This window comes from Montipora capricornis, chromosome 11 (assembly GCF_036669925.1).
Source record: "Montipora capricornis isolate CH-2021 chromosome 11, ASM3666992v2, whole genome shotgun sequence".
In the NCBI taxonomy this organism is placed as follows: Eukaryota; Metazoa; Cnidaria; class Anthozoa; order Scleractinia; family Acroporidae; genus Montipora; species Montipora capricornis.
The window spans coordinates 12,520,921-12,535,920 of NC_090893.1; the positions used below are offsets into that span (position 1 = coordinate 12,520,921).

Consider the following 15,000-nt stretch of genomic DNA (forward strand, 5'->3'; position numbering starts at 1 on the left):
CATGTGAATCATATTCCGTTTGTTTTCCATCCTTTGAATAAGCACTTCTTTGTATTTTACTGCCATCATTAAATTTCCCTCTCCCGTGGAAAGAATAGCTGCAACACTGTGATCACAAAACAGAACCTTGGCCAGGGGGGCTTGCTTCCGGCAGTATACTTCATGTATCACCACAGTGAGGTTTGGCGCTGCCTCTCCCGTTTCAAACGAATCGGCAATGGTAAAGCAGGTGTTTTTCTGAGGAAGAAAGTTTGAACAGAAACAAAATGTGTTCAATTTTTTACAAAACTTGTAGGCAAACGGATAATTCGTGGTTTTTGTGGGTCTGACAAAGAAGGGTTGTTGATCACTTTCAAAAACCGAAATAAATGCCATAGCCCCTCTTGTCATCAAGAGGAGGCACGATTTAAAATGGAAAAACTTGTCATTTTCAAACGGACATTAAACGAAACTATATCGTTGGCCAAAATTTCCCATCCTCCTTTCGGCTACTGCTAAAATTTACTTTCATACTGACTGGTTCGTCTACCTGCGGGTTCTTCACAAATGATGCAATAATGCAGTGCAAAGTCTTTTGTAGCTCCTTAAATGCTTTCTCTTCGTCAGAAACGTCTTCACCCTCATCAGATGTGTTGGGAATCAGTTGTCTGAAATAAACGTATACTGAACTGAGACTTTATATGAGTGAAGTATTATTCGTCGTTTTCAAGTTGATCCAAACTGAGAATTGACCAGGTCAGGAGTCCTTGCCCTGGTTCATTTCTATTCATAAAGTATGCCTGTGGAGGGTTAACTCACGTTTACGTGAATCGGTGACCAATTACTGGCTCATTCAACCGCAACGAAATACTCTTCCAACGAAGCGAATTCAAAGTGACGAAACGATTTCTTCCCTAGCGGGCGTTGCGTAACGCCCATGACAGATCAGGAGTGCCTAGTTAGTTACTGACAATGAATTTGCTCTGCATTACTCAGTTGACATAAACCCGTATGAGGCACAGGGTTAGTCAATGGTTAATCAACAAATCGGGTGACGTAGATCTCATTCAAAGGATCAAACCTAATGTTTTATAAACTGTAACCAGACGAAAGGCAAAAAAGGCAAACGCTACCTCAAGTCTTTCTTTGAAGACCAAGCTGGAAGACTCGAAAAGTCCAATATAGGAGGTCTTTTGATGCACGCTCTTCCACAAAAGCCAAGCTCACTTTTGCGAAAATGACACCTAAGGTGATTTCTATCGTCTAACACTTGAACTTTGGAAGAGTTTTCAGCCACAGGACATGAGAAAGACAACTTTAGCGGTGCTCTGAAAACGTTACAGAAAAATAGTTGGGTCCGTATGAGTGGAGAATATTATGCTGTCTTGAAATGCGAGGAGGTGATGACAGTATTTTCCACGAGTCGCCCTGAAGGCTTTTAAGGACAGGGATGTTCAGAGATCTTAAATCAAGTCTATCCTTGAGATTAAACTGCAAGGTAAGTATATCATTGCCGTTGACTTAATAACTACTTGTTCCCAACCCAGCTGACCACATTTATTGTGTGGAGCTGCCACTTAAAGGTTGAGGAGTGCCTAAAAACGGCTTTTACTTCATGTAGAAGACACACATGACGTAAAACAATAGAACAAAAATCGTGAAACAATACCTAAAGCCCCTAAAGCTTTTGTTACGTCATGTGCGTCTTCTACACGAAGTAAAAGCCCTAAAAACACCCGCCTGGTTAGTTGGCTGTGCCATGCTAATGAGGCATAAAAAGGCCGAAACAGCTGTCTATGGCTGCCCTGCATGATTTGATGGCAAGACCGGGTTTGGTGTGTTCACCTTGCTTTTAATCTCTGTGACGCAATTGGAGCTTTCCAGTGACATTCCACAAAGGTTTGTCACATCTAAAATGGTGAAATTTAGAGTTGATGACGGTGAGGTTTTTTAAAGGAAACCTGGAAGAAAAAAGAAGCAAAAGCGTGAAACATCGAACACGTTAGGGCTGGTACATTTCTTTGTTCAGTTTAGTCCGGCATTGCCCCAGAAAGCCGATAGCCAAAGGTTAGAGAATTATCCTTCCCAAAAGAACCAATCCGGCCAATTCAAACACTTAACTGTCTTAAAATATGTCTCAGTTAGAGACACACTGAACACATTCAGAAGTCGGTGGTCCAAGCAGTGTGGGCCAAGGCCAGATTGGATTATCTGCCTTTTAGGTCCTGTTTTGCTGTATTACCTGTTTGTATCCAAAGAAATTTCCACGGTGGTTGCCAGGTCCTTAGGATGATATTTTACAGCGGGGCACGCCTTCGCTTGGAAAGGCCTTAAAATCAGAATATCAGCGTTATAGCACAAGGCATGTTCTTCCATAGCCAATAACTGAAAGTAAGAGGGGAAGCATTTTACAGCTACAAAATGACCCGTAATCAAAGAGCCTATTGGTTTCTTATTTGAGATACCACAAAACCTTCATTTGACTTTTTTGCGCATCCTTTCAGTGCATAATCTCCTGCATTATTATTGCATGTTTGGATTTCTAATTTAAGAGATTCTAAAATATTGCATTTGCGTGTCCTTTTTTGCCTCATTTCGTCTACCATAAGTTCATGGAGGTACATTGATTAAAAGATTAACAAGGCAAAAAGCTATTTTATACTCAACAGTCTCATTTGCCATGATTTCATTTCCATTTTCTCTCGAGAACAAAATTAAGCTCAAGATCACACGTGCGCAAGAATTTTTTGTTTCATGTGCCTTTTCATGGTGTTTTACAACTTCAGTCCTTCAAGTTAGGGTTTGTCCGGGTCTCAACCTAAGGAATAAATATTTCCTTGATAGTTGGGGGTGGATTTCACATACTCGACTAAGCTTTACCTTTCGATTGAATTCATTCGGTGACGTATGTCAATTTAATGTACATTTTCAGTCACTTAAAATGCAGGGAGCAATCAGGAAAAGTGTAGGGAGAATTGTATATAATTTGTTTTACTTGAACCTCAAGATGATCAGTTTTTGAAGATCGTAGCGTAACCAGCGTCATGTCAAGCAACCCAAAGGACTGCATGATATCATCCACCTTTTCTGTTATGACTGCTGTCTCGGCATCACCCTCGTGTTTTATTGTGGTATTATCTTTGCGAACACCAGCTGCGTCCGCTCTCCCAAGGGAAAGATCAGCATCCAGTTGAAAACAGGGCGAATCGATGCCTGTTTGGAAAAAGCGCTCGACATTGTTATCTGTCGAGAGCAAGCAATCAGTGCTGCTATGTTCATTGCCTGAGCCAAAAGTGTTAAGGACCTGCGTAGGTAGAATATCCAGCTGATAACAACTCTCATACTTTTGAAGGCCTCTGCTCCGTAGGTTGCTCATACAACTCAGACTAGAGATACATGAAATGTTTCTTCCAAGACCGCTCGATTTGCGCCTTTTGGATCGAGGAATACTTAAGTTTGCAAGGGTATTTTCCCTTTCCATTGCCTCTCCATTCTTGGCGCAACGCGTATTTTTGCTACGACCGCTTTTAAGTTGAACAGCGGTGGAGGTGCAGTTCACAGAAGAGCTTATTAAAAGCAGGGATGTATCCAGATGAAGAGCTTCCCAGTCTGATTCAAGTATCAAGAAACTCACGATTTCTTTGACAGGGTCATATTGGATGTTGTTGTAAAAAAGGTGAACTGGTCGATGGAATGTTCTTTGTTTCATCTGGAAAACAAATCACATAGTAAAAAGTTTCTCGTCGTGTACTTTTTCAATGTAACGTACCTGTATTGTACTTTCAAGAAATAATACCCAGCAACAACAAACCAACTAAAACAAATAGATACCACATTCATTGAGTTCACGCATAGATCATTCATCAATTAACGAGTTTTGTCGGGACTTACTATCTGTATAACTGTTTCATATTTAGAAGGTTACCTGAAATATTGGCCAACTTGCAAGAAATCGAGCATCACTTGGGTCCTCAAATAACACCGCTTGTAGGACAGGGGTGATGCGAGGCAAGGTAGGAAACGTTACATGAGCTTGAACTTTCAATACGGCACCTGTGAACGTGATGAAACCAGAATCAGTTACTGTCGAACTTCCACCAACGGACACCTCCCGAATGCGGTCCCAGCGATTTCTCCTCTAAAACACTACATTTTTAACCTATCGTAAGCGGACACGGACACCTATTCGGGGTCCACAGGGTCTAAAATATACTCCCGTAAGCGAACAGTAAATATCAAGAATATTTCTAACGAAATGGGTTCGATTTTAATGGTTTAATCTCACACTGTCTTAGACAAAACACAGTCCTTTCGATTACAATTAGCTTTTTTTTTATTACAGTACATCAAACTCTTCCTTTTTAAACTTTTCTTCAAGCCAGTCGCACGAAAATTTGTCTCCTTGAAATTTCAACTCGCAAGGCAATTCCATACCATATCCTGTTCCTCCGTTTATCCGCTTTCACGTTATGCTAAATAAATAGAGGATTTTACATGGCCGCGCGGAGATACGAAACGAGTGAAATATTTTTCATCACGAGAAGAGAAATTTCGTGTCTCCAAGCGCGGCATGTAATATTCTATTTATTATATAAACACCAACCTCAAGAATGAAATACTAAATCGTTTCACGAAAGGCGCCATTTTGATTTGCAACTATAGAAACAGTGATAGCTCACTTTGTATTTATTTATATAATAAGAACCGTTAATTGCTGAGTTAGACGCACGCTTCAGGATCTTCGTCACCCAACCTCAAACATGTTCTAATGAACAAATGGCTTCTTATACAAAACCAGTTTAGGTTTAGGGAAAAGGGAGGGCTTTGAAAGATGGACTTGTTACAGCAAATCTCTGTGGTCTATCTTGACCAATGAGAGTCGTGTTTGGCCTGTCTACAACTTGAAACACCATTACAAGTTGTCTTGATTAAAAGCTTTAAACGTCTTGTTGTGGGGCATTGAATGCCCTCTAATGCACTTGTTTTCAACCTCCCCTAAGGGGACAACTCCCGTAAGCGGACACTTACCCTTGGTCCCGAGGGGGTCCGCTTGCGGCAGGTTCGACTGTAACTTGCTTTACCGTAAATGCAAGAATCTTCTTTTGATTTTATTATTTATTTACATATGGAAGGATCATTTTTTCAAAAGCCGAGTGTTTCATGCGTCGTCCTTATTTTAAGCGATAGTTCCTTGAAATAATTAATATACAGAATGAAGATCCCATTTAGCGGGAAATCCAGACTTCGTTTTACCAAGTTTGTACCTCCCGTTTTGGTTGGTTGAAGTGATTACCTCTTGATATTCCTGCCAGGCGTTTCAAGACATTCCACGACAAGCCACAGATGTTAAAGCGACTCCGCTTTTGAAAGAGCCTTACAGTTGGCATGGCCTCTTCCACGTATGACAAAACCTGTTCAGCTACATCAGAGTAAAACACCACTAATTAAGACTGGGAGGAGCTATTAGAGAAACAGGAACAGACAATTGAAAACAGGAGGACAGCAACTTAAAAAACAACTGTAAAAAGTCATCCGTTGTTGACATAACGGTTCAATAGCTAAGTATTTGACCAGTTTCAGTCACCATATTTTACGCAGCGGGCAATAAAAGGTCCTCTCCATACATCTGGTTAGTTAATGATCATTTATTTGGCATATTAATATTTCTGTACTGATTGACTGAAATCCCTATCACATGCAAAAGAATGGTGGATAACCCTATTAAGTGTGTTGCCTGTAAATAGATAAATGAATTCAACTGACCTGATTCTTGAAAACTTTCCGCAATTTGAAGAAAAGCTAAGAAAAATGTTAACGGGGAGGAGAAGGTAGCACCACACAACTGAAGACTCCGACTGTTAGAACAGGGCAACTTAAAGCATCGAGATGCCATAGATTTTAGACCGTCGAGAATGTCGGGAGAACGCGCTGGAAACAGAATCAACGTGGTTCATATGTTGATACTAATATCAAAGATTCATTCACTCTCTGCATAAGCTTAAAATTACGTCGTCTACTGTTAGGCTTAGGGTTAGGGTTAGGGTTAGGGTTACGCTGAATACTGGTTCTCTTGCCTCAGGGTAAAGACCCACAATGATAAATCTTTTAACAATCTCGTGCACCATTAACCTGATTTGAATCTCTAAGCTTAAAGAGGTTATGTTGCGCAAAATAATGTAATTTCATGACACCCAAAATGCCAAAAAAGAGAATGAAACATTGCAATAACCACTTAAAACTGTTGAAAAAGATAAGAGAAATACAGCTCAAGGAAATAGAAGCATGGATGGACACAAATGGATAAGGTTGAGACGAATCGCATTTCGGTAATCTTGAAAAAAGTCGCCCCGACGTTTTTCAAGTTTATGGCAAATCGCCTGGATAAAGGTCGTTTTTGCTCAGAATAATCTTGTTTGTGATCTGGCGATAAGTTTATCTGGAAAGGAATTCCACATTACCATTTTCGAGCTTTAAACTCGTGATTACGGTAACTAAAGATATCCCCTAAACACACTAAAATAACGTGACATAGCCCCTTTAAATTCTTTCGTCATGTCTAATTTAAGGACTACTGTGCAATGGTAAATAATGAATTAATGCGGCACACTGCCGGGTTTACCTAAGTTAATTGGTGATCTTTCGGGTTCAGTTTTAACCCAAATAAGCTTGTCCTCGGTTCGTCCACTTGCGTTGATGGCTAAAATGTCACTAAAACAAAGAGATATAGCGTGGAAACGTTTTGAGGATAGGATAGACAATAGACCATAGACTCTGATCCCTCACTCTATTTTCCATGTATCCTGCAGAGGGTTGGCAGATACCTTTTTCCTAGATCCAGATCCTCTGCTAAGCGAAGCCCGAGTATGGTCGGGTATGAGCTTTGCTTTATCCCAAGATTCAGTTGGAGGTACTCTTCCAAACCAGTCAGTCCAGCCGATTGCCATAGCATACTGGATGTAATCAACTGAGACTGGCCTGGCCTAAGTAAAAACAAAAAGAAGTTAATACCCTATGCCATTTTATTGTCAGGGTATAGAAACTGAAGGTGCCTTAATATTTTCATTAAGCCCTAAACTACCATACTCAAAATGTTGTTATAATTTTGAAAAAGAGAAAAGTTTAACACGAACAACCAAAAAGAACTTACTGTTTCAACTTTCTTACACAGCATACGAGGGTATTCAACAATCCAAGGTGGTCGCTGAGGTTACTGGTGTCCACTACATCAAACTGCAAGTCTTCTGGTAATCCTTTGCGACACAGTTCCAACGCATCTCCGTCCCAAAATACCACCTGTATCATTGATATTCATTGATATCGTTACTACCATCGTAATCATGACATCATCGTTATTATCACCTGTATCAATGATATTTAACAATTATTCACCGAAGTGGAGGTGAATAGTGGTGGATACTTTACCGTGCCGCGAAGCGGCTTGGTAAATATCCACCACTTTCACCGACACTGAGGTGAATAATTGTTCTAGTATATACCACACAGGTTAAATAAAAAACGAACCAAAAAAACATTATTTTTGTAAAATATAGTGGAGAATTTCCAATCTCGCGCGACGGATACTCGATATCATTACTGCCATCGATATCATGACATCATCGTTATTGCCGTGGTCGTAGTGACCATCTACTTACAGCCTCATTTACACTAGCAAGTTTTCCTTAACAAGTTTTCCTTGGCAGTGTAAATGAAAAAATATGACAAGTTTTTCCTAGCATGCTAGTTTTGAACAAGGACACTTGTCAAGGAAAAACTTGTCAAGGACGATATTTAATTTGCTAGTGTAAATTACTTGGCAAGTGCACTTGTCAAGGAAAACTTGTCATATTTTTCATTTACACTACCAAGGAAAACTTGTCAAGGAAAAACGTGTCAAGGAGAACTTGCTTAGTGTGTACAGTCGGCAAGTTTTCCTTGACAAGTGGACTTGTCAAGAAAAACTTGCTAGTGTAAATGAGGCTTAAAATGTAGCCTTGCCCGCAGTCTTGCATTTCTTGCAAATTGGTTTTTTTAAAATGATCAGTCTGACCGGCCGTAATTGGCTCTCACTATTAGCCCTTATGTCAGTTTGCTTCTTAAAGGTTTGCAGCAATCAGATAAAATGAAACAAAAAAGGAAGATTCACTGAAAATCACCAAGTTACTCGTAAAACGCTGATAACATTCCATACCGCAAAAAACAAAAATTACCTTGATTTTCGGTGAGTATCTCTGATAATGGCTGATCCATGTTTTAAGCGTTTCTTTACATGATCTTGCAACACTCTTGAACTTTTCAAAACGATTCCTAAAAGAAAATTGTGCATATGTCTAAAATACACTCTCATTGTTGTCTGTTTTGCAAAAAAAAACTCTCAAAGAAACTCATTTTAAACTGGGCAGGTGATTGCACCAAAAGAACATCGAGTCCCATAAGAGGTGTATCACCTAACCCAATCTACTATTGTAGAACTAATGCAAAGCCTTGACCGCTTTGGAAATCTCCTTAAAATGTATACGAACAAGTTGCAATGGTTTGTATTCACTACGTTCTGTTTTGTGGAGCCCAGCCCAATGACAAATTAAACAATCCGAACACTAAATTATTGCCTAACGAAACGTATTATCCGCCAGAGCGGTGAAATGATGTATCTTCGTTGGAACGCGGGCTTGAGAAGCGGCGGATGTACGGTTTAAATTCACTGCCACACTCACCCGTCTATCGGGATGTAACCGGTAAATGGGCAGCTGCCATGATGTACCCTCCATTTGCGTTCAAATGGGCGGATAAGAGTTGGGTTTACTTCTGAATCAGAGTGAATTCGAGAAGTACAACCGCTTTGGAAGTACGAGTAGATTTCCTGATAACATGAACCTGATTTTTGCAGTCTCAGATCCAGCTTTCTCTCGTCCGTCGAAGTAAATAGCTGTTTGATTATGTTTATAGTGAGTGACGAAACAGCAGCAGTAAAAATGTTCTGTTCCTGCACTTCATTGTGATCATCACCAGGACTTGGCAAGTTTAATCCGTTCAACATTACTTTTTGTCGCTGAATGGAAACTTCGTCAATATTCAACTCTAATTGAAGCCAATCTTTCCATATTTCCTGACATTCTTCAAACAAGGTCTTTGAGCCAAATTGTACCTTACTTTTCAAGTGCTCTTGCGACACCAAACCTCGAATCGTCTTTTGTAGTCGCGCAGAATCAATTTTTGTAAGTGCTAAATTGTACCAAACATTCCATAAGAAATCCACATCATGAACACAATACGGATCAACTGAACAAACAATTTCCAAAATGATAACACCTCGAGCAAGTACTGACAAGTCACAATCGTTAACATGAAAGCACACTCTCTCAGGAACGGCGTCCTCGCTACGCTGAGACAATTCTGAAACTGTAAAAAGGAGGTTTCTTATGTCTCCCGCGCCAAGCAATAAGATATTTAAAGTGTCTCCAGATTTCCGGCATGTTCCAAAGTGTTCTGTTAATTCCACAGCAGGAGTGTTTCCAAAGACATACGAATTTTGTCCATACGGGAAGAGGACTTGGGCACAGGGATTGGACAGTTTTGCTGTTGTTGGGGCATCATACCAACGGCTAGTCATCGAAACCAAGACACTTCTTGACGTTCAGCAAAACTCTGTTACAGAAAAGAAATGATTTTGTTTGAGCATTACTAGAAGCCATGTCACATTTTTCCTCATTTGTGCTGTTTAAACAAGTCGAACTAATTTGCATTTGTTGTTGTTCATAGATATCTCCGATCACACATTAAGCTATATCAAAAACAAACTAATTCGACAAGATTTCAGTTGGCCGCTTATCTGGCACTAAAGCCTTCACAAAGCAATAGTAAAGTGGCAAAAGAAAACTATGGCTTAGTTTCGCCGTTATACGTTGCCTTGACTGAGTTTGTGTACATTAAAATAAATAATATGAAATGGACTTTGAAATACGAGGAGAGAGATATTACTACTGAGACGAAGCAGTGTTAGGAATTCATCTTTAGATTTCATCTTTACATTGGTTTTGTATCCTAAATATTATCTTGACACGAAATACATGACATCGTGTGCCCAGATTAGAAAGGAAGAGACAATAACGTTAAATTAGACGATGAGAATGAAATATAACGACGTGTTGTCTTTGGCGTGATTCATTAGTTGTAAAGACTGCGACCCACTTTGCAAAACGATAATCGACATTTCTTAACTTTTACAGGTGCTCGCCATAGATAACGAAAACAACGCTTTGAATTATATCACTGAGTTCCCCTTTTATTATGTTAAAAAATACGGATATGGATGTTCTTTTCTTGACCGCAGTTCGATAATTGATATGCCACTCACATTGTCTTAAAAATAAAATATAAATCATCAGAGCAATCTCTCTGGCTGAAAAGCTTGCCAATGCTTTGGCCACAAAACAAAAAATTTGAAGCACAATGTTTTATCAAACTTCAGACCCCCAGGACCTAAGGGATATGATACAATTGCCATTTCCTTTAATAAAAATTTAAACATAATAATCTTGTTCAGTAATAACGTCTTCTTTAAATCAGGTTTCGTATAAATAATAAAAACTATGTACCTATAAAGAGGCCGCAATGATAGGCAATTGCTTCCGTCAGCTTGCAACTCTGCTCACTTCCGATAACAAATGAGCGACATGCTGTGTAAAAACTACTCATTTGCATATATTTGCATTTTAGCACAAAATTTATTTATTGTTTGAACTTGCGAGACATACTATTTACTACTATGCTACAAAGCTTTTGCTGTGAATCAAAGCTTTTTGATGCACAAGGACGATTTACAAATTTTAAGAAGATTGTAGCATGCAGGACATTTATTTCAGCAGCGACTTGAGACTCGACCTTGCTGATAGCAATATTAACGGTGATAATTGTCAAAGTGATCACAAAAAGCGTTCGATTTGTGCCATCTTCCTAGTTTCAAACTTGTAATTTTGAAATATTAGACATTGTTCTCACGATTGTAGGTTTAAAAGTTGTTTGGTATTGATGTGTTCAACGGGTTTTCCATTTTTACATTTAATATCAAAATGTTTCTCAACCTTTCTGGTCACCTGGAAACGGCGTACTTATTGAACGCAATTTCATCCAAGTTATACGTAATGTTTACAACATGAGCGGCAGTGTTGTATGGGCCTTTACAATTTCGATCCGAAGGCGAGAGATTGTAGGGTCTTGTAGGGGCCCATACAACACGCCGCTAATGTTATAAACAACTTGTGAAGTGAATACTTTGTAGCAGTATCGCCGATATAATAGGAAAAAGAGTGCATGCAGCAAAGTTGCATTGGCGTGTGCTCTCAAGAGAAATCAGGTATTGTCTTAGGTTGTCGTCGGATATTTTTCGTTTAGCGTCGAATGCGTTTCCTGATATTGGGTCGGTCGGTCGGATTGAAAAAAAAACCTTAAAAAAAACTACAAGAAAAATCTCGGAATAGGAGGCCTGGTACCCCAGCATCATTGCCGTGGAGCCTGGAAACAACAAGAGGTGAACCCAAAATCGATATGGCGGAAACGTTGGTTGATGTTATCGTAGAATTAAGACGTGGTTTTGTCCATGCTGTAACCATGCTCATTTAAATAATTACTTAAAGTGAAAAATGGTTTAACTACGTCGTTATAAATTTGGGTCGGTCGGACGACACTAAACGGAAATTAAAAAGAGGATGGCCTTAAATTGATAAACGCCTTTTCAATGGGACACTTGGATTTTAAAGTTAAAAATTGTTAGTGATGCTTTTGCCCAACCAGTAAATTTACTGACCTCTTTCAACCTTGGAATTCAAACAAGAAGAAACGTGTACTGCGAAAGATCATATGTGGTCAAGTATTGTAGATGATGAAACATCCGATGAAGTTTTAGCAAGCCTCAATATACCCGACTGCATTTAAAGTTCAAGACAAAGGTGTTCGGCGCTCTGAAGTGAAGGAATTACAGATATTTTGCAAAGGAAGGACTGCACTGTTGTTTGTGTGGACGCAAAGAAGGATAAGGTTCAAAGGGAGTAAAAGTTCAGTGTCATGTGATGCTTGTTGTAATGTCCTGAGTCCAGTTTTCAATAACTGTACAGTAAAGTTTTGGATAGATGGAAAATAAAGAGGCAGTGCTAAATAAGAAGAAACGAAGTAACAATTAAGTAAACTGTTTGGTGTTGTATTTTTCTAATTCATCATCTTTCAAAGTTCAATGTGTTCTTACAAGAACATGTGGTTGTATATAATTCATTTAATTATTTCCCTGCTACCCTTTCAAGCCCTCCCCGTGCTTTCAGACATTTGTACTTAATCGCTCTTTACAGACCATACATGTAACCTGAATGGTGCGTTTCTATTGGCTGTCACCCTTATGAATTATTAATAAATTTTACAAAGTCTGCTATTGTTAAAGCTGTTTATGTGGCTTACTTTTCCGGTCGAAAAGTGATTTATAAATTGGCGGAAGTTCTTTAAATTATATCGAGAATTGTGCTGTACTGGCCACGGGTGATACAGTTTATGACCAGCACTAAAAACAACTGACTTAAAAAGCTTCGCGCACTCTTCCATACGCCTACGCCGAAGAGAGCTAATGTCCAAGAACATAAGATTATATGAAAGACCCAGAGATAGAAAATGCGAGCTTTTGTGTACGTTCCAAGGCATTAACTATAAAAGGCATTGGCAGCAATTGCTTTGTAGAACTCCAGCTTATACTTAAAAGGAATCAGGAAGCATATTCGGTTGTGCACCTTTTTCTTTTTGCTACTTGAGTAACAGTTCAACTGAAGGGCATTCAATGAATTGGTTCCACTCTTGGATGTTGACAAGATCAAAGACTTCCAGTTTCCTCGGATCTGCTGTTAAGGGAATCAGGTTGGTCTCTTTTTCGGTCAATTACCGTTTTTTGTTGTAGTGCATATTCTTACTGAACAGCCAGTCTTTCACTTCAATGGCCTCTCGACATTTTATGCAAATTCTCGAAGTATCGTGAACAGAAGGAGTAAACTCGAATTTGACATTGCCGCTCTGCAGTTCAACATTATCGTTTTAAACTGAAACACAGTTGGACAATTCTATTTCTGACAGCGAAGTCCTCCCTAATAATCATTTGGTATTTACACGGGATCGTAAATCTAATGGACGCAATGGAGGAGGCGTGCTGATTGCTGTGCGGGACCACATTACAGCCACTCCTCGAGAGTCTCTTCAGACTGAATCTGAATTTATTTTTATCGATATTTTATTCTCTGATAAACGTGTTATTACTTTAGGAGTCTTCTACCGACCCCCCAACGAAAAAACGAAGCCTTTTGAGGATTTGCAAACTGCCCTCCAAGAAATTGGTGTGAGAAATGATTTGATTTTAGTCGGAGACTTCAACCTCAGCGCGGTTGACTGGCGAAATACTTGTGCGCTAAAAAATTCAGCAGCTTATGTAGAACATTTTCTACAACAATGCATGGCGTCTCGTTTCGAGATAGTTGACGAGGAATATATCGAAGAATTAAAAGACAAGAGCGAAAACACGAAAAAAGCAGAGAGTACAGGAAGAACGTTTTCAAAAAGTGGGCGAATGAAAAAAACTTTCAAGCAAATTTAGAAGAGTACGACAGCGATGTCCTCGAACAAACACTGTTGCAGTTTTATGCCAAGTTACGAAGAGAAAAAGGGGATGACTACGAGCCCGACTGCCTGAAAGTAACTGATGCAGGCATCAATGGAGAGCTATCTAAAATCAAACGCCTATCCAAAGTCCATCATCCGAGATTGGGAGTTTCTTAACTCCAGAAAAGTCCTGTAAGGCAAGGCCAGGACACCGCGATAGCAAGACAAAGGAGAGCGACCAATTAACCGATCCAGATGTTTGACAAAAGAAGAGGAAGAAGTCCTCTGGCAGAACGGCTACCTCGGAGGAGGCACTCCACGAGCTCTACTTAACACCATGTTGTGGCTGCTCACTCAGCACTTTGGCCTACGAGGGCGAGAAGAACACCACCACCAAATGAAACCAAATGAAAGTTGAAGATTTCACTTTACAACGCGACGTCGACCGAAACGAGTTTCTAACATTTGCCGATGGTTCAACGAAGACGAGACAGGGAGGACTTCGTGAAAACCAGGTTAGTCCCCCTCCAAAATGTTTCCCACCAGGAATGAGGAAAGGTGCCCCGTCATTTTGTTCAGACGATATCTGGAGAAGCGACCACGGGAAATGAAGAAAAGCGGTCCTTTTTACCTCAGTATCATCGATAAGCCAGTTTCAAGCGTTTGGTACAAGAAAACTCTAATGGGAAAGTACACCATAAACACAATCATGAAAAACATGAAAGAAAACGCAACGCTGAAGGATCCGTGTCCCGAGAAGAAATTGACCAAACATAGTGCAAGAAAAACCGTGGTCAAGAAGCTGAAAAGCTCTGGTATCCCGAAGTGTGAAATAAAGAATATCACAGGCGACGCATCTGCCCAAGGGCTTGACTATTACGACTCAGGAGACGAACGAGAGCAGCAGATCATCATTTCACGAGCTATTGACAACACCGGTCCTGTTCCTTCAAGACGCGCTTTAAGTCAACTTTATCTTCTTTATTATGCAAATTCCACCGCATCTTTGTGTGCTCCCGGCCATGTTACAATTTTAGTCACTGCAGCGTCACATTGAACATTGCCGGGAATGATGCCGTTCAGAAGAGCACAAGTGATATAAGGCGAGGATACAAACGTATATTCATCAAAGAATCAGATTCTGAGTGATCTGAAAGCGTTTCGAACGCTTTAACTTTGTTTTAAAAATAGGTACTTTATTCCTTAACTGTCAACTGAGCTACGTTTTGTTTTCCAGGACGTATGTAATATGTAAAATACCAAATCCAGAAAGATTAACTAGTACGTAATTTTTTTGATAATTAAATAATTTTAATAACTCCTTTGTAAATAGATTTTAGTGATATTTTTATATTTCTCCTTACATTACAATAGTTTTTATCTGACTTATATTTCCTTGAT

General features: G+C 39.6%; 1 protein-coding gene across 3 annotated transcripts in view; it reads right to left on the bottom strand.

The window, feature by feature from the left end:
* LOC138023589 (uncharacterized) overlaps positions 1–10,665 on the bottom strand; it is an 11,654-nt gene extending 989 nt beyond the window's left edge. The window contains exons 1-14 of one of the 3 annotated variants that reach the window (XM_068870610.1): positions 10,572–10,665; positions 8,691–9,621; positions 8,187–8,283; positions 7,127–7,272; positions 6,801–6,959; positions 6,599–6,687; positions 5,743–5,907; positions 5,273–5,398; positions 3,905–4,032; positions 2,981–3,688; positions 2,222–2,364; positions 1,113–1,307; positions 530–647; positions 1–237 (exon numbers count right to left, since the gene is read on the bottom strand). The exon at positions 1–237 is cut by the window's left edge and continues 9 nt beyond it. In XM_068870610.1, the coding sequence (XP_068726711.1) occupies positions 1–237; positions 530–647; positions 1,113–1,307; positions 2,222–2,364; positions 2,981–3,688; positions 3,905–4,032; positions 5,273–5,398; positions 5,743–5,907; positions 6,599–6,687; positions 6,801–6,959; positions 7,127–7,272; positions 8,187–8,283; positions 8,691–9,586 (3,207 nt within the window). In that variant the 5' untranslated portion in view covers positions 9,587–9,621; positions 10,572–10,665. The other 2 variants (XM_068870612.1, XM_068870611.1) reach the window with 2 other exon arrangements.
* Between the last annotated feature and the right edge of the window lie 4,335 nt (positions 10,666–15,000).